The 15,279-nt window shown below is 41.9% G+C and overlaps 1 protein-coding gene across 1 annotated transcript in view; it reads right to left on the minus strand.

The window, feature by feature from the left end:
• The window catches only part of LOC116223458 (nuclear factor 7, ovary-like), a 38,024-nt gene extending 26,843 nt beyond the window's left edge, over positions 1-11,181 (minus strand). The window contains exons 1-5 of the mRNA XM_031580193.2: positions 10,786-11,181; positions 10,341-10,436; positions 9,923-10,153; positions 9,152-9,263; positions 4,397-4,740 (exon numbers count right to left, since the gene is read on the minus strand). Coding sequence (XP_031436053.2) covers positions 4,397-4,740; positions 9,152-9,263; positions 9,923-10,153; positions 10,341-10,436; positions 10,786-11,181 — 1,179 coding nt within the window. The remainder of the gene's footprint in view (positions 1-4,396; positions 4,741-9,151; positions 9,264-9,922; positions 10,154-10,340; positions 10,437-10,785) is intronic.
• Positions 11,182-15,279: the final 4,098 nt, after the last annotated feature.

Genomic DNA, 15,279 nt, shown 5'->3' on the forward strand with positions numbered 1-15,279 from the left:
GTGCAGCTAACCTGGCTGCCTCTTCATCTTGTAGAAACTGGTGAAACTTCTCAAACTCCTCCTTGATCTTTGTCTCTGTGTGTTGGTCTGACTCTGGTTTAGCACACAAAAGATATTCATGGATGTCATCCCCAAACATATTGACATTTTGTTAAATAGGCTTATATTTACCTCAACATGTTTTGCTGTTTGTTCACAGGTGACCTTAGCTTCTTCACATAGCTTCATCTGCTTCCTTAGGGGCTCCATTTTAATCTTGAGCTCCTCCTGGAAAGAATAACCACCTTACAGTAAACGCAGCTGGGTGGAAACTGGTTGCAATAGGGTAACACTTCCAGACTGCTTCTGAATTTCTGTCATGTGAAGGGACCGGCATTTGAGATGTCAAATCAAAGGGCCTTGTCTCCAAGGCCTCTTGAATTTAGGATGACACCCCCATCATTTTGCCAGCATACAGCCAGCATATAACCAGCACATCGCCATCACATAACCAGCATATAACCAGCATATTACCAGCATATATCCAGCATATAACCAGCATATAACCAGCATACAACCAGCATATAACCAGCATACAGCCAGCATATAACCAGCATATAGCCAGCATATAGCCAGCATACTGTATAACCAGCATTTTGCCAGCATATAATCATCATATAACCAGCTTTAAACCAGCATACAGCCATCTTACAACCAGCATATCGCCATCATATAGCCAGCATATAACCAGCATATAACCAGCATATTACCAGCATATATCCAGCATATAACCAGCATATATCCAGCATATAACCAGCATACAGCCAGCATATAACCAGCATATAACCAGCATATAACCAGTTTTCTCGTGAATTTCCAACAGAGTTGCCTGTGCTTTAGAAATGTCTCTGGATGTTTAATAGATGCAAAGGTGTATCAAATCAATCTTCAGATGATCTAGAAAGCACTGCAGATGTTCAGGAGCCTCTTTGAGACCCATAATAGAAATACTTTATCAACGTGGAACAACTTAGAGCCCAAACAAATAAACAAGCAAAAAACTATAGAGCACTTACCTTAAGGTCAAGTATTCGTGTACTGATGGGCCTGAAGTTTTGGTTCTTATGTATTTCTGAGTTCTGACATTCATAACACACCAAGTTTCCATCATCTTGACAGAAGAGTTTGACCTCTTGTCTGTGCAGGCTGCAGACAGCATCTGGAAAAGTCATGTGTTCAAATAATGGAGAACACTTGGCGGTATAATTTAAATACACTGTTGGATTCATTTCTAAACACATCTGTGTTCATCAGTGCTACTAGAAATGAACAATACTGCAGCTACTGTGCACATACAGTCCATTTGCTTTCTTGACAATCATAAGATTCTCCACTGAAATTACATCTGTTTTGTGGTCACTTCTCTTGTACTGAATTATCAACCATGCCATGATACTGATATGAGATTATCCTGTGAGCTGTATTACTCCACAAGGTTGGATGACATACAGTAAGATTAAATATTACTTCAAAGCAGCCCTTGAAGGTCAGTAGCTCAAACGTATCCAGTTAATTGTCCATGTCCATGGCCAGCTGGTTCTGGTTCATCATCTATAAGATTGTCAATATGACTCTTTCAGAATCTTTCACTGTGTGTGTTTGTACTATTAGGTCTACAGTGTCATCAGAGTCACTTTTCTCCAGTTTGCCCCATGGGATTGTGCTCATGTCCTTCAAATGGTGCTTGAACTTCTTTAACTGAGCGTCTGTGAGCTTCTCCAGAGTATTTCTCAGTATATTCTGGATCGAGTCCATCATAGAGTCTGGTGTTTCAAAAAGTGCAAGTCTGGTCAAACAACAGAGAGGCTGTGACTTCAGTGCATTAAGCACAGAGACAACAGAGAGGCTATGACTTCAGTTGATTAGTTGACTTTGACTTCAGTGCATTACGCACAGAGACAACAGAGAGGCTATGACTCCAGTGCATTAAGGAGTCACATGCCACCTGAACAGTTTTTTCCCCATGGCAGTGAGGCTCACAAACAACTTGGCCAATAAAAGTAATTCCGATTCTGATTATTGTTTATGGATGAGTGCTTGGGTACATAGCAATAACTCAGCTTCACACAAACCAGCGTTTCTCAAAGTTTGGGGCGCAGAGACGTGACAGGTGGTGCGCGAATGGACGCGATGAACGGGAGATTTGATCTGTAGCAATGCTTTTCTTTATAGACAATTTTGATTTTGATTGACGTCGGCGTATTAATTGCAGCTGGAGCTTGAAAGTGTACAGTTAGGGCGGTGTACTGTTCCCGCTGCATGTTTCACACGTCCAGTGTGTTGACGTAGTTCAACAGTCAGCCAAACTCGATTTCACGAGTTGGCACCTTGCTCCTTTATTGATGTCAGCTGAAAACATCAAACACACACAAACACACAGGCACACACACACACACACCGCTGCATGTTTTACACGTCCACGTTGACCTTCACTCGTGGACATCTGTCTTTAACCCAGCATAGCTACTTCACATAGCATCACTGTTTTATAAAACTATTTATTAATATCTACAATGAATTATTCATTTCAGACTGCTGTATTTTACAATGAGTTATACAAATATAATATATATTTAATGAATTTCAGGTTGCAGTCATTAAATGATCAATAAAACATTTTAATTTAATTTAATGGCAGCAAACTGAAATTCATTTAAATAAATATGATATCCTAATATTTACTCGTACTTTTAATATGTACATATTTGTGGATATAGATAAAACATTAATAAAATCCAGTTACAATATCTTTCAGTAAATAGCTTCATGTCTCTTCAGTTTATCAGCAGTGCTGCGTTGGTTTATCCTTTCACATCCAAGGTCATACCTGCAGGCACTACACTGCACCTGCCAGTAGGGGCACTGTTGGCATTCAGCACTAAACCTGATGTGCTGAATAAATACCCAGACTAAAGCCTTTCTTGCACAAATCTCCATGATGAAACCACAACAAATAAACACCTGGCTGAACTCAGTACTCAGAACTCATCTATTGATTACCTGAGGATGCCATTTTCTGATGAGGAGCTTTGGAAAGCACCAGTATGCAGGAAGTTACTACTTTTCGTGGGGTTATGCTGGATGAGGTCAGTGGGGTTATACTGGATGAAGTCAGTGGGGTTATGCTGGATGAAGACAGTGGGGTTATGATGGATGAGGTCAGTGGGGTTATGCTGGATGAAGATTAAAGGTGATCGTGTTTAAGAGTTTTGCCACAGGATCTCATTTGTCAGCATCAGTGTTTATTAGCCACAGCTCTATGCAGATGACATAAAACATGAAAGACAACTTTGGCCTTTTTAATTCAATTCAATTTTATTTTTGTACAGTGCCAAAACAATAACATTGTCTCAAGGCGCATCATTCAAGAAAAAAGGAAAAAAATCATATATGTAAATGACAAGCCCATTCAAACAGCTTGTATTTGTTTTTCCTCATAAGTGTTTGTGTTTTCTACAGACCTCAGAGTCTGATCAGACTAATGAAGCTGAAGCTGAGCTGCTCCACTGTTTCAGGACCTCAGAGTCTGATCAGACTAATGAAGCTGAAGCTGAGCTGCTCCACTGTTTCAGGACCTCAGAGTCTGATCAGACTAATGAAGCTGAAGCTGAGCTGCTCCACTGTTTCAGGACCTCAGAGTCAGATCAGACTAATGAAGCTGAAGCTGAGCTGCTCCACTGTTTCAGGACCTCAGAGTCTGATCAGACTAATGAAGCTGAAGCTGAGCTGCTCCACTGTTTCAGGACCTCAGAGTCTGATCAGACTAATGAAGCTGAAGCTGAGCTACTCCACTGTTTCAGGACCTCATTTAAAAGGTTGTTGGTAAACTAAGGCTACATTTCCCAACTTCAATTAAAGTAAAAGATTATTATAGAAAATCATGATGAATTAAACTGTACTGTGTACGATCATCACAACCCATGCGCTTTAATGGGTTACAGATACTCCATTCCATTTCTAATCATTAAACACCATATTTCTGTGTGGAATATTTGCACACACTTCAGATCATGTGATTCTTCATCTACCTATGGATATTCTTAAGGCAGTAGCCACAGAACAGGTCATCAGAAATCATAATGCATGAGGACATTTTAACACCATGAACAAGTCATTCATAACCTGGAAAGAAGGAAGGAAAGAAGTTCCAGAAACCCTCGCTGTGCTGCTCTTCGTTCACTGAAGCTCTCACTGGTAACATACGCAGAGGAGAGAGTTCACAGCCATTACCAAAGTATGGAAACACTCTCTCAGTGAAAGTGTGTGTGAGAGTGTGTAGGTGTGTGTTATTATCAGGGTCAGATAATGACACCTCTCCTCTGTCCCAGTCCAGCTGCACTCTGATCCTCTGGGGTTTCTGCTTCACTGTGAGGAGAGTGGGGGGCTGTGGTGGAGAACCGGCTCTATATTCACCATCTTTATAATACACACACCAGTGACCACTCTCAGAGTCATAGTTTCCCTTCCTCTGGAGAGACTCTGTCATAACACCCACAAACCACCATGTGTTCTCTCCAACCTCCACATCCCAGCAGTGAGTCCCTGAGTTAAAGCCCTCAGAGCCCAGGACACAGGCATACTCATCAAATCTCTCTGGGTTATCAGGAAGCTGCTGTCTCTCATCACTGAGTCTCACACTGGTCAGGTCCTCAGACAGGATGAGACGTGGGTTTGCAGTGTTGGGATCCAGAGTCACAGGAGCTGCAGAGTGAGAAACACAAATGGTTTAGGTGGAAAGAGCACACAAAAAGAGATACATACACATAATCAAACTAGAGGTCATTATCTGTATCTGTGTTTGTATCTGTTAAACCATCAAAATGATCTGTCTTTGTATCTGGATTCGGATAGAAGGCCAGATGTGTGCGTGGCTTATGCTGGAAGTGATGTTAAATCAGGCTCATGTTGTAATTTTTGGACTAATATTCATTGGTGATGCAATTGGTGTGCTTTCAAAGCATCAAACTGATTCATTGTATTGGCCTGCTGGCCTTATGAAAGAAGAAGCAGAGAAGCTATGAGCTGTAGTAGGTGTTTATTTGATTGGCTAATACCAGGAACTCTTTTTTCGCTGAGCTACAACGTCGTTTGCCTGACATTTAATGTGGTGTCACGTTTAACGCTGCTGTTCAACATGAATAGCAACGGAATTACATGTATGTTAGGTGTAATCTGTAGCGTTAAATAACATAAACTGAGAGTGATTGATAAAGGATATATGTTAAACATCACAAACACACGATGATCGATGAGTTTTTTGTGTGAAAGTTATTTAATTGGTTAGCTTAAATTACAGTATCTTACGTGAGCTAACTACCTATTGTAACTGTGTCAATTTTCGGACGACGTGTGTTATCGGCAAACGTTCACGTTGTCATGTTAATCCATTGGTAAACTGAGCATATAGATTGATAATCCATTATTAAATTAATAATTTGTATTGTTTAACTGAACGATAACTGCCATAGCTACGATAGCTAGCTAGCTACTGTACTGGGTTTGGTTAGCTCAAGCTAGCACTCTAACAAACACACATACATACACAATCGATAGGTTTTTGTAAAAATGATTTAATTGGTTAGCTTAAATGACAGTAATTTATGCAAGATAACCAACTAGCTATATACGGTGTACATATTTTTTGTTTGCCATTCTCGGAAACTGATTTCAATAACCTGTAGTATGCATAGGAGTTCAGGGGGCTTTGCATTTCTAGGTTGCTGCATTGATGTGCTATATTGTTTTGTATATATTTTGCATTTGCGCATAGTGTTACGGACAGTTAGTGTAGCAACTTCGTGACATGAGGAGTAGACGTTCAAGGTAAGAGACGTGTTGTCAAAATTATTTAAACCCGATGCGACCAAGATACAGGTTGACTACCAGGCATTTAGCTACGTTAGCTTGCTGCTATGTATTTTCCACGGTTGAAAAGTTTGGTGAACAAGTCGGTTGAGTATTAAAACGAATAACTTCACAGAATTAAAATAAAAAAATAAAACGATTGTTTAAAAGTCAGGCAAACGACGTTGTAGCTCAGCGAAAAAATAGAAGTCATGGTATTAGCCAGTTCCTGCCTGGTAACTAATCTTAACCAATCAACATTCTAGGATTACATCCGTATGCGGATCGTTTTTGAGTCTACCCATCGTCTACTTAGAGGTGTGTCTAGTAAGTGTCTAGTGTGTGTGTGTGTGTTTGTGTGTGTATATGGAGATGTGTGTGTGTGTATGTGTGTGTGACAGTGTGTAGGTGTGTGTGTGTGCGTGCGTGTGTGTGTGTGTGTGTGTGTATGTATTCGTGTGTGTGTGTGTGTGTATGTGACAGTGTGTAGGTCTGTGTTAATAACTGTCTGTGGCTTCTAGTTCAAAGTGGGTGTTCTCTATATTCTAAATGTGTTGAAATGTTTCATCCATTCCACTATGCATCTATCATGTAAAATCATTGGATGCCCCCTTCTCTCTCTCTCTCTCTCTCTCTCTCTCTTCTCTCTCTCTCTCTTTCTCTCTCTCTCTCTCTGCTCTATTGGGGCTCAGCTCTATCAGGCCTTTCTCTGGAAACGGCTCTATCAGGCTCTATCAAGGATTCTATTCAGGCTATTGCTCTACTTGGGCTATTTGGGGCCTTTTTCTGAAAACAGCTCTAATGTCTAACGACTCTATTGCGTGTAGCCCTCCCACCAATGATATGGCTCATACACTACACTATTCAATTCAATTCAATTCAATTTTATTTATATAGCGCCATAACAATACAATTGTCTCTAGGCACTTTACAGAGCCCAGAGCCTGAAACCCTAGGGGATAGCACAAACAGGGAGGGGTGCACATTCAAATCAACTCTTCTTTTATTTATTCTTTACCAACCCAATGAGATCCCTTAATTACTCTCGGCGTGAAATCTGTATAGCACATTTGAATATTTCAGAACAGTGGCGGTTCTAGACAATTTTTACTAGGGGGGCCAAGGAGGGGCCAGTGTTTAACCAGAGGGGCCCTTAACATTTTTAAGATTTTTGTACCCAATAGTAGCTAGGTAGTCATATATAATAATATAATAATTATAATAATAATATTATAACATTATTGTTTTCTGCTTATAGTTTCTTCAAATTTTGTCTTTTTAAATGTAGTATTTTCTAATTCGAGTGGTTGGTTAGCTGGCTAACACATTCATGACAACGAACATATCGTCATACAAAATTGCCCCACCAGAAATTTCGGGCTAAAATTGCCACTGCTATTCATACTAAAATCTAAGCATGTGGTTTTTTATGTGATGTCTCCTTTAGGATTTGTTTTTGGCGTTGATACAAACGTGAATAATTACTGTGTCTTATCAAACCTAAACTCTCCTGAGCAAGCTAGCGAGCTGTAGCTGATAGCACATCTAAATCAGACAGAAGGACAGCGATATTTGGAAAAGGCATTGATTATTGGCTGCGATCCATATTTATTAACTTCAACATTATTTTGTCCCTTAAAGTCTGCAAAGCGTCTGCCCCAACTTTCTTTTCCCGACATATACATTTATCTTGTACATAATCCATCCCCACATACCGGAGATTTCAAGAGTACAAATGCCTATCAATATACAGTTGCAGGATGGGTGAACGACACCATGGCATCTGGAGACAAAAAAATATGTATGTGATCACAGGTCATGTAAGTAATTCAAACAGCGATTATTAACCATGTTATTTTAGTGGTGGTAAAGAGTGCCAATATGGGCTAACGAGTTGTAGCTAAAGCCTTTAGTGAAAGGGCAAAACAGCGCTAGCTATTAGCACTCTAGCTTGCTCAGGAGAGTTTAGCTTTAATAAGACAGTCATTATTCACGATTGTATCAACGTGCTGCATTTCACTTAACAGGTCAGTCATTCCCTAAATCTTTTGGAATAGAACGAAATTGTGTATCTGGGTTTCTTTGGCGACAGTTGTCGCATCCAACAGCACAACATATCCCGGGCATTTGAACTTTCTGTGGGTTGTGACCGACGCACAGCGGGACTACTGTGTCCGTGTTGGACACAAATATGGCGGCGCTTAGACACAGTGACATCACATGTATCCATGAATAGTAGTTGCTGAGCTCTCATTCACCGACGAGCACCACACCTGGCAGACTACAGTGTTTGTGTGCACCGCTTTAATTTACCTGTGTAGAACGTTGCGTCGTATTAGTTCCGCTTTTGGCGCTCGGGTGTAAAATCATAATAAATTCATATTTTTTTTTTTTGGTCAGCACGGGGTGGCCACAGGGGTGGCCAGGGACATGTCTATGGGGGCACGGGCCACCCCAGGCCTCCGTGTAGAACCGCCACTGTTTCAGAAGATTGACCTCCAGGAAAATAAACTCTTAGCAACCCTGTCAACCTGGAAAACAAATACTATCATTCCCAAAAAGAAATGTCTTGAACACAATCCCATATGAAGTCTTTTCAAAACAGTAGGGTGAGACAAGTAAGCTAACCGAGTTCAGGCAGGAGCAACACAGTTCCTTACATTTCCTTTAGTCCGTCAGTGAGGAAAAACATACGCTGCACCCCCCAAAACAATGTTGGTCACGCACGACAAAAGAAAATGTATTAGGCGTACCGGTATCTTTTGTGAAAGCAAGAAAACAGGCTGCATTACCACACACCCTGGCACATCCATAGCAATGGAAAATGACATTTCCCTCCAAGCTGTGGTTCTATCGACACAGGAGAACGATACAGTTCACTGGAGAAACAGTTCACTGGAGCATCCTTAAAAATACTCTTTCAATTACATTCTGCTCACTTTAACAATGTCTTCTGTTTTAGCATGACTGTATCCTTATCAATTCTTTAACTCAACTGAAATATCCCAGACAATTCTGGCTGATTTTCTTTTTTCACCCGTAGACCTGCGTCTACACACTCTTCTTCACTTCCGCTCTCCTCCAGTTCCCCCTTCCGCTTGGCAGCTCTTCTGCTCTCTTCACTTGTCTTCAGATTTCAGATTTCTTTTTGCTCTTAGTTATGTAAAGCACATTGAATTGCCTCTGTGTATGAAATGTGCTCTCTCTCCTTCTCTCTCACTCTGTGTTTATGTGTGTTTTTCTTTGTTTGAAAGGGATATACACTTACTGTATTGAATAGTCTCCTGCATCTTCTCCCAGACTCTGAACTTCAGGTTGCCCAGGTGTTTTGCCACATTGATCAGAACTCCTGAAGCCCTCTCTGGATCCTGCAGTGTGCACTGGGCTCTGGAATAACATTCAGGAGTCAGTGCTGCTGTGGGTTTGGGTTCAGAACCACAGAGAAGAGAGAGACAGGAGGCAGATCACTCACCTTTCCACTGTACTCTTGTAGTTCTGTAAAATGATGAAGGAACATTTTATTTGAACATGATTGGTATGAAAATGTCTCATAATGAACCTTTATTTACCCACAGACCCATTGCTGGTTGAGCAGCCCATGCTTTTTGAACACACACACACACACACACACACACACACACACACACACACACACACACACACACGCATACGCATACACACACACACACACGCACACACACACGCATACACACACACACACACACACACATACACACACAAACACACACACACACACACACACACAAACACACACACACACACACACACACATATGTAAATGTCTAACCCTGCAGCACATCTCCTGCATATGCTGCCTGAGTCTCTACAGACACAAACTGCTCTCTCTACTTCCCTGTAAGCTGACACACCTACTCTACACGTGTGTGTGTGTGTCTGTGTTTGAGAATGTTCTGGGCGGGTCACACCAACACAATTAAACACATTGAAACCAGCAATCACACCTTTCACACACCAGACACACACACACACTCTGGTAAGGACAGTAGATGGTTCTTACTTGTAGAAATGTGTCGTCTTCAGCTCTCATCTTCTCTTCTATGACTCTGATTGTGTCTGAAAGAGATGAGATCTCTCTGCTCATCTTCTCAATCTTCTCATTCATCATCTGACTCTTCTGCTCCTCTTCCTCCCTCAGTGCAGCTGTCCTGGCTGCCTCTTCATCTCGTAGAAACTGGTGAAGCTTCTCAAACTCCTCCTTCATCTTCCTCTCTGTATTTTGGGCCTGAGTCTGGAATATCATAAAGGTTTCTTGTTAATGGATGGTTAACAAGATGTTTAATCTTGTTAAGTCTGCACCTACAATATTTCTGTCCTTGATCTACTTAAAGGTGTGTTGGGCTTGGAATGGCATTCACACAACTTTGTATTTTCGGTTAAGTTTAAACAGATGTTTTCTGATATGAATGAACTTTCACCTTGATGTGTTCTGCTATTTGGTCAGAGGTGCGTTTTGCTTCTTCAAACACATTCAGCTTCTTCTGTAAGGTCTCTAGTCTAATCTTCAGTTCCTCCTGGAATAAAAACACATGATGATGATCTTTGGTTCGTAGGGTTGTGTGTGTGTGTGTGTGTGTGTGTGTGTGTTTGTGTTTGTGTGTGTAACTATTTGTGATTAATGACATTCATTACTGTATATGTATTCAATTTAGTTCAGTTTTAATGAGTAAAGCAAGATCATCACAATCAAATCATTTAGCAGTTATTTCAAAATGCTGACACAAGACATAACAAGCATTTTTCTACCTGGAAAGACAACAGTGCCACCTACTGGCAAGTTGAACATTGCAGTACTATTGACACAACAAATAATTATTTTTATTTTTTTATAGGCTTGCTGTGTTTAAAACCTCATGAACTCACCTTAAGGCCAGATACTGCCTCATCTTTAGGTTTGAATGTGTGGTTGGTGTGTTGTTTTGAGTCGCGACACACCACACACACAGGCTGTTTATCCTCCAGACAGAAGAGCTTGAGTTTCTCACTGTGCAGACTGCAGAGCACCTCAGACCCTGCTGAAGCTCTCTGACTTCTCTCCTGTAAGAAGGTCCCACACAGGTTCTTTAGTGTTAGACTGACTGGAGGCTCGTCCTTTGATGACTTTCTCCTGCAGACTGGACATTCCCTGGATCCTTTGGTTTCCCAGAAGCGCTGCAGACAGACTTTACAGAAGCAGTGACTGCATGACAGGAGCACAGGGTCCGTGAAGATGTCACAGCACACAGGACAGGTCGAAATTTCTTCGAAATTTGAAGCCATATTCTCTCCAGTGGAAATCTTTCGTTAGCTTAGTCCCAAAATGACCCCTGTGTTCACCTCTTCATTCAATAGAGTGTCCACCTCCCACACTTCTGTTTAGCGCAGTATCACATCTAGTTCTAATGAACAAGCACACAATGAGAGCCGTTTAACACAGTAGCACATCTAGTTCTAATGAACAAGCACACAATGTCTCCCCTTGCTTCTCTTCTTCTTTCTGGGAGGATGAGACAAGTGGAGGGCAGTGATAAGGGGAGGGTTGCTGTAGCTGAACAGGTAGAACAGGTGTTCCCACTGCCAAGGCCACAGGCCAAACGTTGAGGAATGTGAGTGCTAAGTGCACCTGGGACATGACTGGGACATGCCGTGCCCTTACAGGTGCAGAGTCGATGGAGTGTGTCTGTGTGTGTTAATGCCTGTGTGTGTGTGTGTGTGTGTGTGTGTGTGTGTGTGTGTGTGTGTGTGTGTGTGTGTGTGTGTGTGTGTGTGTGTTAATGCCTGAGTTGATGGAGTGTTTCTGTGTGTGTTGATGCCTGAGTTGATGGAGTGTGTCTGTGTGTGTTGATGCCTGTGCTACTTTGCTCACAGGCACATGGATAGGGGTGAATTCTCCACAAGATCAATCCCAGTGTCCCAGAGTCCCAGCTCCAGCAGGGAGGACATGGGAGATACCAACCCAGTGAAATGTATAAGGGGTGTACAGGCCACTGATCCAGCAGGGAGGACATGGGAGATACCAACACAGTGAAATGAATAAGGGGTGTACAGGCCACTTCTCCAGCAGGGAGGACATGGGAGATACCAACACAGTGAAATTAATAAGGGGTGTAGAGGTCACTGCTCCAGCAGGGAGGACATGGGAGATACCAACACAGTGAAATGAATAAGGGGTGTAGAGGTCACTGCTCCAGCAGGGAGGACATGGGAGATACCAACACAGTGAAATGAATAAGGGGTGTAGAGTTCACTGCTCCAGCAGGGAGGACATGGGAGATACCAACACAGTGAAATGAATAAGGGGTGTAGAGGTCACTGCTCCATTTCTGCTCTCCTCCAGGCTAATCTAAGCAGTGGTGTGCCTTCAAAGATGGCCGTAGCCAGTGTTCCGTGTAGCTTACTAATGTTTCCAATGATATCTGCCATGTTGGGACAATGATTTACATGTGTGTGAAGTTAGGTGAGTTCTTGTGCTCTTTATTAGTTTTTGTTGTGTTGGGTCCATGGTCCTCACTTTAGTGGTTCAAGGTTTTTGTGAACAGCCTAGTGAAGAGCTGCTTGAAAACTCAGGAGCTTTATGAAGCAAGGTGGGCAAACCTATGTTGAATTTGCAAGAGGGAAAGGAAATGTGTTTAACTCTGAAAGCTGACTCTAACAGCTGACAGCTCATACTGAAGAATTCAAGAACTGTTTGCCAGAGGCTGTGTGTGTGTATTTAAATGAGCAGAAGGCTGTGACCTCGGATCAAGCTGCTTTACTTGCAGAGGAGTTTGTCCTCACTCATAAAATTAGCCTTGCTGTGTAACTGAGACATGATTGGGATATTCATTCTCAATCCATAACTAATCTTTCAGTAACCTATTTTAACCTAAAATCAGCCTCTCCTTCATCAGATTAAAACAAAATAACAAGCACACGATGAGCACTGCTGTGTGAAGTAATAGAGTCTCCCGCTGCGTCTCCTCGTCATTCTGAGAGCGTGGGTCAAGGGGCGGGGAGGTGAACGGAGGGGTGGCCTCACCTGGGTTAACAGGTAGAGCAGGAGTCAAGGGAGCAAAGGGCAGATTTAGTCGTCAGTCTCAAACACATATTGCTCTTTGAATGTTGAAATATCTCTGGAATGGTAAAATATCACGTGTCCTGTCTGTGTTTTTTTTTTTTTCCCTCTAACAACCTACTGCTAGCCAGTTAAACTTGTATGTTACCGTGACTACAGACTATGGGCATTTCTTACTCTCAAACAGAGACCTGATAACGTTACTGACAAATGTCTACGGTTCATATTTTGATTTTCATCCCACAAAACTGTGTGAACAGTTTTGCATTCATTGTTGCAACATCGCAGGAGACTACTAAACAAAACTATTAGCATAGCAGCTAATGTGTCCTGTTCCTTTTAGTAGTGAGGAGGGGAATAGGCCTACTAATCTAACTATTAGCATAGCAGCTAATGTGTCCTGTGCCTTTTAGTAGTGAGGAGGGGAATACTAATCAAGCTATTAGCATAGCAGCTAATGTGTCCTGTGCCTTTTAGTAGTGAGGAGGGGACTACTAATCTAACTATTAGCATAGCAGCTAATGTGTCCTGTTCCTTTTAGTAGTGAGGAGGGGAATACTAATCTAACTATTAGCATAGCAGCTAATGTGTCCTGTTCCTTTTAGTAGTGAGGAGGGGACTACTAATCTAGCTATTAGCATAGCAGCTAATGTGTCCTGTGCCTGTCAGTAGTGAGGAGGGGACTACTAATCTAACTATTAAAGTGGAGTGCACTAGTAAAATGGAAACACTCTCTCAGTGAAGGTGTGTGTGAGAGTGTGTAGATATGTGTGTGTGTGTGTGTGTGTGTGTGTGTGTGTGTGTATTAAAGTATGGAAACACGCTCTCAGGGAAGGTGTGTGTGTGTGTTTGTGTGTGTGCAGGGGCGGCGCCAGGGGGGGGCTAGGGGGTGCTCTAGCTCCCCCTGGATTAGCCATAGCACCCCCAAGAAAATGGTTTATTTATTATTGTTTTTTAATTTCATTCTGGGTTATTTATTGTGTGATAATAATATTTAACTCACAAAAGAAAATAAGGACAGATTGAAATGAACAGATTGTTTTAGACACAGAGCAATCATTCTGTCATAACCTATGACCCAACTTTCACGTCGCACGCTTGCATGTTGACGTTACCGGACGGTTGAAGGAGAAAGCGAGCTACTGCGTGGTAGTTTCAAGTGAATATCAACAATGCATCAGTTTTTGCTACCTAAATGTCCATGTTTGGAGGAACGATTAAGAAACAAGAGTGACATAGAAGAAGAAGAAATGCCAGGGGTATCTGGTGTGGATTTTTAAGGAGAGGAACGTTGTGGTCAAGGAGGTCAACCCTCCACCACTACTGACGGTGCTAACCATGGTGCTAGCAGCATCAGTGGCATTAGCATGAACGCTCAGGATGGTCCGAGAAGACCAAAACTCCAGAAATATCCACCTTGCATGTTTGGAGTCCAACAAAGGAGTTTTTGTAAAAGCTGATTGGGACAGTTTGCGTGGTTGGAGTACAATGCAACTAAGGTATTGCTAGCTGTGTAACATTAATGAAAGCTGTCTGATTTGTTGCATGCATTGATTACTCTGTGTCGCTGAAGACTCGTTTCGATTGATTAGCAACGAAGATGCCCTTTTTTGCCGAAGATTTTAACTTTTTGCCATTTTTCTCTTTTTACGATTATTTTTGAGCCGCCTTAAAAAATCAGAGACTCTTTAGCCTAAGACAAGCAGTCTGTCTGTGTGCTAGTATAAGGTTCTATGTGATTACTGATGATTGTGAACTGAAATAATATATACCTTTTTAACGCATTTCTGACTCTTTGATTGTTTTAGTTAATTCTATCTGCTATTCCAAGATTCATTTCACTCTATCTGACATGGTAGTGGTCACCTGTCGCCCAACTTTAATCCTCACTACCACAAGTGTTTTAAAGTAAGTTAGGTATTTGGGATTGTGGACTCTATAACATGCTGTATGCCTTTTGTCAGTGACCGTCGCAGATGTGCGCGTCTGTCGGAAGAAGCCTAGATGATAATAATACAATCGGTTTATTTAGCGCTTTTCATGGACCCCAAAGACGCTTCAGAGAGCAAACATGTAAAGTTGTTGTAGTAGAGAACCATGTGACACATAGGCCATCATCCTCATTTCATAGCACCCTCACTAAAACGCAGAGCTCCCCCATAGCACCTGCAGGAAAAAATGTCTGGCGCCGCCACTGTGTGTGTGTGTGTGTGTGTGTTTGTGCGTGTGTGTGGACCAATGAAATCAATGGTCCTCACACAGTTGCATCAAGACCATGGTCATCAGGACTGGTCAAACGGACTGTGCCTCTAATGAATGTTTGT

This window comes from Clupea harengus, chromosome 2 (genome assembly GCF_900700415.2).
Source record: "Clupea harengus chromosome 2, Ch_v2.0.2, whole genome shotgun sequence".
NCBI lineage: Eukaryota > Metazoa > Chordata > Actinopteri > Clupeiformes > Clupeidae > Clupea > Clupea harengus.